The 13,246-nt window shown below is 36.5% G+C and overlaps 1 protein-coding gene across 2 annotated transcripts in view; it reads right to left on the bottom strand.

Annotated features, from left to right (window-relative positions):
• Positions 1-13,246, bottom strand: part of PLCL1 (phospholipase C like 1 (inactive)) — a gene marked incomplete at its 5' end in the record, with an annotated part of 352,878 nt that overhangs the window by 71,099 nt on the left and 268,533 nt on the right. For both annotated transcript variants that reach the window (XM_081243163.1, XM_081243164.1), the window contains one exon: positions 1,891-4,365. In XM_081243163.1, the coding sequence (XP_081099289.1) occupies positions 1,891-4,365 (2,475 nt within the window). The remainder of the gene's footprint in view (positions 1-1,890; positions 4,366-13,246) is intronic.

The following is a 13,246-nucleotide window of genomic DNA, read 5'->3' as shown; positions in this document are numbered from 1 at the left end:
CGTAATACATGAAAAGGACATATTCCAAGAATTACATAGAACTACATAAAATCTACTTCTAATATATAAAGTCAGGTGTAGAAATGACTTATAACTAATCTAACATAGGGGTTTATAATAGTTATAGAATTATGTCAGAAAAAGTCAGGTAGGTAATGCTGATATTTGGAGCCTATTTTTAAAATAGCAGCCAAGGCAACCCACCACAAGTTATACATTAACAATCGAAGTATTTGTATGTGGTTTATGTAATATAGTATTTTCTAGCATTTTGGTGATTTAAAATTGATTTTAAACCCATTCCAGAATTCCTCTGTGAAATAATGTAAAAATAAAGTTTTCACCAAGTCATGGTTTGGCATTCAGCATCACATGACTAAGAACCATGAACGATCATTGGGTTTTGGTGGTGGTTAAGTCTAGATCTAAAGCTCAATATTCCTATTTATTAAATGCAATATTTGGGAAATTACTTAACCTCTTCAAGCTTGTTTTCTATTTTGAATGTAGGGATTTTTGGTGAAGGTTACTATAAAAATGTTAGTTAAAGGAGCAAATAAAGTACATTGAAAAATATTCCTCTCCTGCTTTGCTCTCATACATAGACTCCTACTGCTTCTGCCAAACAACATCTTCTTGCACATTGCAGGAATTAAGCAAGCATTTGCCGTTTGATTGTTTCTTAGTAACATGAGCCTAGAATAAGCATATTAAATAGTCTTGAAGAAAAAAGTTTGCAGCCATCTCTGATTATAAGCATTAATGAAGACAAGAAAACTGACACTGAACTCCTACATGCTAAGGCTGGGGAATTTACATATACTCTCATTTAATTCTCATAATAATCCTGTGATGTAATTATTACTATTTTTCTTACCTTATGAGGAGAAAACTGATGACCAGATATCTGAAATAATTTGCTCAAGATCACACAGGGATAGAGTTTAATCCAGAATCCATGTCCTTTCAATTAAAGCACACTTCTAAAAGAAGACTAAATAGTTTTCAACACGTTCAAGTGCTGAATTTTGTTTGTTTATTAGTCTTCTTTGTTTCGTGGAGGGTAATTTATTATTGTTGTACACAAACAACTAAGACATCATCTAATAGGCATTACATTTGTTTTATATGACTTCAAATACCCTTCTGTGTTCTTATCTGCAAATATCTTACATGTATACTTATAATTAGTATGCATGTATTTGTATATATAAAATTTTGTATGTTACATGCACATATAATATTTTATATTCTATTCTTTTCACACTGTTTCATATACACATTCCCATATACCAATTTAGTTTTGTACTAGGGACATTTAATGGATATATAAAGCATTTTGCTACACTGATACTCCATTAGCTGGCTTAGTTCAGGCCAGATTTAACATGGCATTCACCATTAGAAACATAAAATATATCTGTTTTACAGAAATAAAGTTACAGATGTAGAAAATAAACTTATGGTTACTGGGTGGGGGGGAGGGATAAATTGGAAGATTGGGATTGACACATACACACTACTATATATAAAATAAATAACTTATAAGGACCTACTGTATAGCACAGGGAACTCTACTCAGTACTCTGTAATGGCCTGTATGGGAAAAGAATCTAAAAAAGAGTGGATATATGTATATGTATAACAGATTCACTTTGCTGTACAGCAGAAACTAACACAACATTGTAAATCAACTATACCTCAATAATTTTTTTTAAATATCTGTTTTATCACAGGCAATACTGAATTTAATTCAGCAGTACATGGGGTCACACATCCTCTGTGATAATATTTTGAGGAATCAGATCATTAGTAAAACACAATGTTCACTGGTGAGAGAGGAGTCAGAAGACTCAGGGGTAAGGGAGGACAGTATGGGATTTTTCCTACCTGCATATTTTCTCTCATATCTATGGCTTCTCGTAAGGGATGAACTGCTATCTTAAAGATGTCATCTATGGTTTTAAGACCGATATTCCTGAGCATGGTATATTCCCGAACTTTCTTCCCCATTCTCACTGAAAGGCTGCGCTTCTGTGGCTTTCCTCCTCCACTTCTATTAGTTATTGCTATGTGGACAAAAAGAGTTACATGCTCCATGATGTCACCCACAAAGGAGCGGAGGGGAACATGCCGATATCCAGGCTGCAAACATTCAAATGGTATTGTATATTGCCCTATAAACTCATCCCCGATGTAGTCGTCGTCCAGAACCACAAAACGGATCATGGCCAGCTCAGGCAGGTTCACTTGAAATTCAAATGTCTCATCAAAAATAGGATTATCACTGTTTTGTTGTACAGTTTTAGTTCTTTGTTCTGAACAGTCGGCTGGAATTCCATGTATCTCTATACACACGTAGGGATCTATGACATCCCCTTTGGCACAAGCTCCCTTGGGCTTTGGGAAGTTCTGACCACTGATGATCTTAATATGAAGCACTAGAGGAGACACCCCAGGTACAATGCCCTTTGTATTTGCACTGAAGTAAGAAACTTCATCGCGCATGATAGACGGCCTTAGAACATAACCACATCCTCCATTTTGAAGAAACCAGCCTGTGTGAAGGTCCATCATTGGACCCGGAGTCTGGAAATTCATTGCCACAATCTGACAGCCACAATTCCAAAAGTCCTGTGGATTCAAGTTACTGGAATCGATTCTCATGGCACTTGGATAGATTCGTGATAAGAACTTCTTATTATAATTTACAAAATCCTCTGGGTATTCATTTGCAATTCGGCTGGCCTCTGTTTCACTAAATGAACAAATTTCCCAATAGTTTTGGCTTTTCATAGATAGTTCAAAATCCCTGTACTGAACAGATTTACAGATAGACACCAAGTCAGAGAGCTCCCTACACAGCAAGATTTGTTTCTGCTCACCATTGTAATCTACTGACATCCTTCGAGACATTTCAGCTTCTTCATCTTCGTCTGTAACTTCTCCTTCTAAAACATCTGGATCAGAAGGCAATTTCTTTCCTTTCACAATGATCATTCTTTTTAATTTTTCTGGTGATGGGAGGTAGGATTCTGACGGCACAGGTGCTTCAGTATAGAGTTTACTGCCAAAGACCTTTTTCATCTGTTGAACCATTACCTTCTGCTGGGGTAGGGAGCAGTGATTCCCCAAGCAAAGAATGAGTGGGTACTCAGAAGCCACAAAGGCAAATTTATTTATCACCTCTATGACGCTTCGAAAGGAAACGTGTGTTGTCATGTTATTTCGATTACAAAGGATTGGTTCATTGTCTGAACCATCATTTACATCAAGTTCAATGCTTCGACAGCCCATTTTCAAAGCTCTAACATACCCGTTAATGTCAGCCGGCCCCCTGAACTGGTCTTCTATGAGATAGGTGTTGTGAGAGGCATTGATGTAATAGTGAGATAATGGCTGGGTCATATCTTGGGCAACCTTTTTTTGTTCAGGATCAAAAATGTCACATTCTGGTGACAACAAATACTGGGTAAAGCCATCAATTGCAAGAAACCCTTTCTGACGTCCCTCTTCAGAAAGCTCATATCTCCGAATGATGTCTAAGCACATGTCCTCGGTGATATGAGTGACTCCTTGCTCAGCTTCTAAAAAAAGCATGAGATCATTGGCATCCAAATACTCTTTGTTTTTACATATCTGTACAAGTAAGAAATACACTTCTGGCCTGGTGCAAAGTTCACAAAAAGCTTCACAAAACTCCTCTTCTGTCACTCGGGTGGTTAGCTTTTCTTTGCTCTTCTGGATTTCTTTAAACTTTAACCTGATCTTGGATTCCTTCAGGGTAGGGTTGAGTTGTTTTATTAACTCTACAGAGGTGTCTTCCAACATAATCCCATTCCCATCGATATCTGCTGCTTCAAACACCTTTTTCAACCACATAAACCTTGGTGTGTTCTGGTTGCCCTCCATAAAATCAAGGGGTTGCTTACTTCGAGAAACCAGATACCGTAACCCTGACACCCAGATGTTTGCTACATCTGCTGAATTGGCAACTAGGTCCAGAGACTCGTAGTTTTCCCCGTGGAGTATGGAAAAGGCACAGTCCTCACAAATCTGGTCAGCAAGGCCATTGTTTCTAAATGTTTCTGTGTTCTTCCCCAGTCGGATCTCTTTTATGGCAGAAATATCAAGCTTAGCTTTCTCAAGGTCTTTCTTGGAAGGTTCCCAGCGAAGAGCTTGGAGGTCTGTGTCCAGAGTGAAAAAACGGTTGTAAATGCGAGAATTTGGCCGTACTTTCTTCAGTTCACAGCCAGCTTGCATGAAGCTGATGCAGTCACTCGCGCTACTGATTTTCTTTTCTGATGGCATGCTGCTGAAAGACACGGTTTTCTTTCTTCCACCACATTTTTGGTTTGCAGGATCCTGTAAAGCAATTTGAAAATAATGAGTCAATTTCCTTTAGAAAATAGACAAATTCAATAACACTCTATGAGTGCCTCAGACTCCATTCAGCAATTATGATTATTTGGACAGGAGCTAGCCTAAATTTTACCTTTTCACTGTTTCGGAAAAGAGAAATTGCCAAGAAAATTGATATTATTACGTTCAGGAAAAAAACTTATTCTTCCAATGCCTGTGTGTTCTTTGAAATAAAATCAAGTATTAAGTTAACTACAAATCACTCTTATTTGTTCATTAAAGTAGATTTCCTAAGATTCTCTACCTGTTGGTACTTTGACAACCTTGCTCATGTCCCTATAGATATATGGAAGAAATAAAGCTGGATTTCTTTAAAAAGCTTTCCTCATTTACACTTTGCAACAGTTTAATTTTTATACTTAAAACTAGTTCAAATAAAAGATTTTTACCTTAACACGCATTACATCAAAAAGGGCTTACAATATAGCTTAACTAAAAAAAAAAAAAAGTCACTTTTTTTCCTCAAACTATTTTGAAGAATAAAGTCAACTTGAAAGTCAGATTGAGAGCTAACAATAGACAAATGACTCTCACTTGAGCAATTTTTCAGATATAGGTAAACAATTTAAATGAACATTATGATAGAGTTGCCATAGGATCCAGCAAAAGATGAAAACTCTAATTTGAAAAGATACATGCATCCCAATGTTCATAGCAGCACTATTTACAATAGCCAAGACACAGTAGCAACCTAAGTGTCCATAAACAGAAGATGTGATATATATACAATGGAATATTACTCAGCCATAAAAAAGAATGAAATGATGCCATTTGTAGCAACATGGATGGACCTAGAGATTATCATACTAAGTGAAGTAAGTCAGAAAGAGAAAGACAAATACCATATGATATCCCTTATATGTGGAATCTAAAATATGATACAAATGAATCTATTTACAAAACAGAAACAGATTCACAGATGTAGATTACCAAAGGGGAAAGGGAATGGGAGAGGGATAAATTAAGAGTTTGGGATTAACAGATACAAACTACCATATACAAAATAGATAAACAACAAGGTCCTACTGTATAGCACAGGTAACTATATTCAATCTCCTGTAATAAATCATTATGAAAAAGAATATATATATAATAATATATGTAATATATATCTGAATCACTTTTCTGTACACCAGAAACTAAGACAACATTGTAAATCAACTATACTTCAATAAAAAAATAAAAATAAATGAACATTATGAGATTCACACCTACATTTCAGTATAATGCTATTAGCAGCCACTGTGTAAAACCAAACAGAAATATGAATGGCTCCACTAAATTTTGAGGTTCTTCCAATGTGAATTAAATTTTGAAGCCTTTTGCCATAAGATTTCACAGGGAACACTTGCATCTTACCTTTTACCCATTTCTGTTAAGTATCCTTGTATCTTAGTCTCACAGAGTCCCAATTTCCTCAGCCCACTTGGCCCTTCCCTGAACAACAGTGCCAACAGGGCATCAAACTTCATCTGTGCAGGTTAGTGTATTTTAAGCAGGTGAATTTCTTGTGGCTATTTCCTTCTTGGGTGTGTCTAGGCCTTTTCACCTATTATCTTTTCTAAATTTCAGGTCCAGTCCTCTGAACACTCATAATCATAAGACAATGTATTTCATCTTAGTCCTAGACTATCCACTGTGTCTATCACTCTCAATTCATTTGCACTGAATATCTGAACAATGCCACTTAAAACTGGATTTTTCTTTATACTTTCTTCTGTTCAGACCATAGACTCAAATTCACAATGTTCCCAATCATATTATCAATTCAGATAATTCTCCCAGGAACTAATTTCCCAAAAGTACCTTAGTGCATGTTTAAAGTGCCCAATTTTATAAAGCATATCAAAGAGGCAGCAAAGTATAGAGAGCAAAAGGCATGGTCATTAGGGTAGAAATAACTAGTCTCCAGTTGGTATTATCCCACTCACTAGTGACCTTGGGTAAGTTACTTAGCCTCTCTGAATCTTAATTTCTGCTTTTAAGTAGGAACTAATAATCATTATATATAATAGAGCATTACTGTGAGACTCAAAAGAGAAAATGTTCATGAATATTCTTTGTAAGGTTAATCTTTTTGAAGGGAGAGGAACATTTCATCATACACCTGGTCTCTGTAGGACCTTCAGTAGGCACTGACCAGGATACTGGGGGTTATCCAGAAGTTGATTCATTCCTGACCTATGAGCATTTAAGACAGATCTTCAGTGAAAAACTGAAAATGTTTAAAAACAGCCATATGATGTTACTATTTTAAACACTGAAAAGTGTAGCCAAAGTAGTCTAGGCTGTTTCCTTCAGGCATTCTTTTAAAACTCGTTAGAATTTCTCTTCTAAGGTGTCATTTAATTGCGGTCTTGCCTGTAAGAGTCTCCCTATCTTATGATTCAGAAAAAGGCAGGATGATTTATTATTCAATTGACTAAAACCTTACCTGTGAAAAAGATACAAAATTTGCTTTAGTTATGGGATGTAGGTGGGATGATTCATTAACTCAAATATATATCTGATCTTCAAGTGACAAAGATATAAATTACTAAATTTAGATTAGAGGATATTGTCTCTTGGTGCCCTGGCATTTAAGAACTTAGCCCCTGCTTTTCCAGAGAGTTGTTATTTTTAATTATCCCACAGTGGTCAATCTCCTCATCTTTAAGTTAAAAAACAACCATAAATCTTCAGCTGTTTATATGCAGATGCACTATTAGAACACATTTAAATTTGTCACAGCTCACATGCTCAGAAATATCAGATGTTTGTGTGTATTTTTCCACACCATCAAGGCAAGAACCTAAAGGTATTGCCGAGATGGGATTAATCTAACAAGTAAAATACTGAAGGAAACTGTGAATTGTGATGGTAAATTAGACTGTGACTCAGCTTTTAAAGCTACTATTTCACTAGACTTTTAAGTATTGAGAGCTTTCACATTAAAAATTATTTTTATATAAGCAGATCATATTCCAAATAAGATGATTGTCAACAGAATTATAAAACCTCTAATAGTTTCTAACAAAGCTTAAATGGGAAATCAGTGTTCCTCTGAATGCATGTATATATTTCCTCTACCCTATGCATGGTATTATACGATCCTTCTCCATGGTCTAAGTGCCAACCTTGACTTCAGCCACTATTTTTTGACATTTTGACATCGCCTCATATCAAGACTTTCTCTCCTAGTAAGATAAGTCTTCAAGAAATAAATGTTTTGTTTTGTTTTGTTTTGCAGTACGCGGGCCTCTCACTGTTGCGGCCTCTCCCGTTGCGGAGCACAGGCTCCGGACACGCAGGCTCAGTGGCCATGGCTCACGGGCCCAGCCGCTCCGGAGCACACGGGATCCCCCCGGACCGGGGCACGAACCCGCGTCCCCTGCATCGGCAGGCGGACCCTCAACCACTGCGCCACCAGGGAAGCCCCAAGAAATAAATGTTTTATATCTACCCTACAAAAGAATCCACCTGCCTCGTAATGCTTATTTCTTGCCTTGACATGCAACTTTTACATGATTATAAAACTTAACCTAAAATGCTTTAAAACTTGGAACCAGTGGAAAAGATAACAATCTTTAGGTTGTCGTCTCACAAAGGACAAAATCCAAAGTTATTACAAGCCCCCAAATGAGCAAATATATATACTTTATATATATAATATAGAGAGAGAGCCATAGTACATATGAACAAATAGTTTGTTTGCTGTTGACTAGAGCCAAGATTACTTATATTCAAAATATGCTGGAAAAGTTTCAGGACTCTGATGTTTCTCTACGTCTGTTCTTTCAATGGTCAAGCTATGCATTAGCTCTGAAAAGCTGGCAGAAGGGGAGAAGGAAACTGTGTTAGAGTAGACGGGGACGACGGGCTACTCCAAGTCTCTTTCTGAGCTTCTTCACCACCAAGGCCTCTTTGCTGAGCCCTACACCCCTCTGTAGTTCCCTCAAGAAGATCTTAGCAGATTGATGGTGGGGAAGGAGTACTATTCTAATAAACAGACTGGGGGTATCTCCAACTGAAGAAAGTTAAAGTACTGGTTATAGATCTTCCTGGTGATAAATACACCGAAAAAAATTTGATGATGAAATAAGAGCACATCCATTGCAGCTATCTATATATTAGGAAGACAGGTACTTTGGGCACTTTCCAAGAGAAACCAAAGTTTGTTTTTAGTTCCGGTGTGCTCTTGCCAGTTTCTAGCTCATGAGATGATTGAATTGACTCCAATGACCATAAGGTCATTATTATAAGGAGATTATTATAAGGTATGAGAACTTGACATTTCTTTCAAAGCTAAATTTCCTCACTCTGGAATGAAAAGAAGAGGCTAGAGTACAAATTCCTCCCCCCCAAAAAATTTTTTCTTAGAGCAGCTAACAAAATAAAAAGTATGAACAGCACATTGTGATGCCTCTACCCCCTAAATTAAAGCTTAGCCTCATATTCTAGTGGGGTCCAAAAATTAGTCAGGCATTGAGCTCAATTTTTTCTATTTCCAAACGTTTTGTGTTTAAGTTTCCAAATTATAATTTCACAAGAAGGGATCACATTTAATCAAGTTATATAATAAATAAACCAAACTGTGTTTATATGTTCTCTGAACATTTCCAGATAACACCTTACATTTGGATCTACTGTCTTCTTAAATTAGTCAATACTCTACATGAAGGATTTAATCATCAGAACCAAGAAGAGTCTCATAAACTGGCAAAGCAATAGACAAATGTTTTAGTCTTTTATTAAAACAGTAGAAGACATTGATTTGTCTATGAACACTGTTTCTAATATATGCATATCAAAGATAATTTCTATCTAACCTCATGATATAAGGGTTGATGTCTAATCTTAAGAATAATTTCAAAATATTAGGGGAAAATGGTCAAATGTTCTAGTTTTTTTTTAATTTTTCATTATTTTCTACAATACTGTTGCTTATACACTATTAGGAGTAGGGTACCAGTCATGATCACATGAGATTCCCACACAAGAGTAAAGGCTTTATAGCTCCCTAAACGTGTTTTATTAAACTAAAATTGGGGGAAAATGTTCAGATAAATTGAATTAATAAACCTGTTTCCATAAGTTCCCATTGGCATTTGCTCTCTGAGCCTAACAAGATAAGATATGCTGCAAGTTCCTTAACAAAACTCAGCAAACAAAATCATTTTTCGGGGCTTCCCTGGTGGTGCAGTGGTTGAGAGTCCGCCTGCCAATGCAGGGGACACGGGTTCGTGGCCCGGTCTGGGAAGATCCCACATGCCGTGGAGTGGCTGGGCCCGTGAGCCATGGCCGCTGAGCCTGCATGTCCTGAGCCTGTGCTCCACAGCAGGAGAGGCCACAACAGTGAGAGGCCCGTGTACCAGAAAAAAAAAAAAAAAAAAAAATCATTTTTCATCAGAACACACTCATAAGCCCCAGAGAGAACTCTGCTTATTCAATGAAAGCACAGTTTTGAGTCTCAATAATGAATTATTTCAATATAATAATTTCAAAAAAAGTGTACTAAAGCAGCACAAAAATGTGAATGTACCCAATGCCATAGAACTATACATCTAAAAATAATTAAAATGGTTAACTTTATGTTATGCCTATTTTACCACAAAAAAAGAACATATTGAAGCATTGTACAAAACCTTAAGAGTAAAGGAAACATACCCAGGTTTCCCTACCTCTGACCTGATAAGCATGTTTAAACATCTAATTGTAATGTAATGTATTCCTTCCATGTTTTTTTTTGGGGGGGGGGTAAGTTGTTATTAAGTGAATGATGATTCTTTGTTAAAACAGGACAAATTTACAAAAACTTTAAGAATGGCAATCAAAACACCAGGTGTAAAACTGTGATTAGAAAGAAGCTTATTTCATAATACAGAAATCCAGCTACATAAATGCAGATACACTAAAGTGAAATTCGCTTTTCTTTTTTAGTAAAAGATGGGGGGAAACATTTATTTTTGAATAGTTCTCTTAAGAAAGTCTCCACATAAAAATGTAATAGACTATAACTAAAAGGCAAGCAAAAATATAGCACATAAATTTTATTTTCACCATAAGGAGCCTATCTTTTTTCTAATAGACAACCTATGAACTATAACTCTATACTAATAATATTCATTCTGGTTTTATGAACTTCCAAGCAAAATTCAGAAAAGGTTTAGTTGATACATGAAACCTTCAAAGGATTGTAGACAATATAATCTAGGACCCAAATGAGCCCCAACAATGGATGCTGAGAGGCCTTTGGTCTCCATTTTTCATTCATTCATTCAACAAACAATGATAGGTACCTACTTCATGCTAAGAACTAGCACATTTAAGAGTTTTGAAGAAACTGATAAAGTCTGACTTTTATCTTAAATAGATCAATTTGGATGCGCACTAGAAGGATGTGATATGGACAAAGCTGAAGATGGTGCAGTAGGTAAGCAGCATTAAAGGAAAGAGACGGTGATGGCCTGAGGTAAATAGCTAATAAAAGGAAGGGTGAGAAATGGGAAGTATCAAGAAATAGGAGGTAAAATCAGAAGTTCTTGATTCAGTCTAGGATGACTCCTAGGTTTCTGGTTTGAATGAGATGTGAATGGAAATATTGCTAAAAGAGAGGAAATACAAGAGAGGTAAAGTTGAAAATGAAGTAGGTTTACTTCGGGTTATGGTCGATTATAGATGAGTATGGGCCATCTAGGTGAAGAGGCTGGGCAGAGGAGAAGACTTAAAGGAAAAAAAAAAGGCTAAGGGGTAAGAGAACCAGGAGCATGAGTCTCACAGGAACCAAGGAGCAGATTTGAAGGAGCAAGTGTTAGAAAATAAGATGTTAAAGTGGCTTATTGGATTCAGTCATCAAGATATTTACTGGTAACTTTAATAAGAGAATGTCTTATGTTGCCTTCAAAATGGTGAGAATGGTGACAGGGGTGAGAGCCAAACTGCAGCCTGAAAATGATAAGTCAAGAGAAGGCTACCCTCACAATGATGGCTTTATTAACTTATATTGGTGATAGCTCAAGGAATGGAATCCAAGTCTAATGTACACATTAGATGTACGTAATGTGTGTCATATATACCTATATTTAAAGTATCGTGTCCAATGCGTCTATGCCCAAATCCACAACCGTGCCTGGCAGTTAGGCACTCTGGAAAAAACCCAGCCCCTGACACAAGGCCTAACTCTTCCCACAAAACTCCAGGAGTTGGGGATGGTGGTATCATCACTACATCTGTGGCCTTCAAGTTTCAAGTAAGGGAAGGTTGCAACTATAGAATTACACCATTTTTTCACATTGAAATTTCCAAAGTTATTCTCTCACAGTAAACTCAAATTACTTAATGCAAAGTCACAAACAGGTGGTGTCACTTACTTATGATGAGCACCATGTGACCCACCTGATGTCACTGTGTGGGACAGTGGGGGTGGAGGTTCTGATGGGCATTGCTGAGAAGTGGTTGAAGCCTGACCCAAGTTCTGTGAACCACGGGCTCTCCCTGGTGGCTCTCACTAAGCCTAGTTGGTAAGAAGCTGAATTTTCTTATTCATAAAGAAAGTGTTCATTCTCTACACCATCTTATAATTCAAGAGGATTAATTAAAGGCAATGTGTGAAGTTATTCATGCACATATCTCTCGCCAAGTTAAGTTTTGTCTGTATTTAACATTACATTTAATTTATAAAAGGTGATTGATTCATTTAATAAAATGCACTAAAGCCATCCCCTTTAGGAAACCCTCTCCACAGTGTACATGCCATGGTTGTGTTAAGAAATTCACTGAATTATAGGAAGCCGGAGACCCTCTAAACATTCTTTTAAATGACATCTCCTAAATGACCCTCCTCACTTGAAAACAAAATTGTTGATTTTCTAAAGGCAAAGATGGAATAAAATATAGAAAGAGTCTGTTTCAGCGTGGGTTCTTAGTACCTTTGATTTGTTTTGTTTAACGGAGGAAGCTTTCTGCTGTGCTATATCTCACTGCAATCATTCACTCATTAGAATTCATTAAAACATTACTCTAAATAAAAGTGATTATCTCAAGTTCTTCTGCTGCATGGTTTCTACCCAGTTAGGGTTTTTCTGCAAGTATGATTCTCATCATGCATGTTCCATGCATTAGTTCAAAATACAGCATTCACTTATGCAAAGATTAACTGAACACATACTATGTGCTAGACACCATCCCAGTGATTAGTTCTTTAAAAATTATTAATCCCAACACTAATGGCACCTGGAATAAATGCTTTCTTTCCATCACACTCTTTATGCACAGGTTTTTATAACTGATGAAATTTGTAAGTAGAATAATGACAAAATCTTCAAATTTAATAAATCAAACAAAGCATATAACGAATGCTTCTAAATAAATAAAAACAGCTTTAAATATCATTGAGGATGTTTGAGAACCAAAACCACAAAGCGGCACAAGAGCTGGTGAGGTGATATTTAAAAGGGAGTACTAGTAATTAAGTACAGTTAAGTTACATCTTTACCACTAGGGCATTTATCTAGATACTTAAAATTGGACAAGAAATAAAATAAGCTTTGAATTGTTCAAAATCTATAAAGGTCTCAGTTAAAATAATTTTTAAATTATTGCCACTTAACAAGAAAACAAATATGGTTTTCACATGGAGCTACACTATAATTTTATGCCATGAGAAAAAATCTTAAATTACATAGCCCTACTTGTGACTCCATTATTCCTAGATGTGCTAGAAAGACCTTGCCACTAACAGTGTGGCTAGTAAGAGTTTGCTGCAGGAACCCAGAAGATGGCATCAGTGGGTTTAGTCACACCAAAGTCCTATTGCCATGTTCTCATAGTAACTGCTAATAGGCTG

Source organism: Mesoplodon bidens, assembly GCF_964165515.1.
Source record: "Mesoplodon bidens genome assembly, chromosome: 8".
Lineage (NCBI taxonomy): Eukaryota > Metazoa > Chordata > Mammalia > Artiodactyla > Ziphiidae > Mesoplodon > Mesoplodon bidens.
The sequence above is the reverse complement of the archived record's forward strand: the minus strand, read 5'-3'. Positions and strand labels throughout refer to the sequence as shown.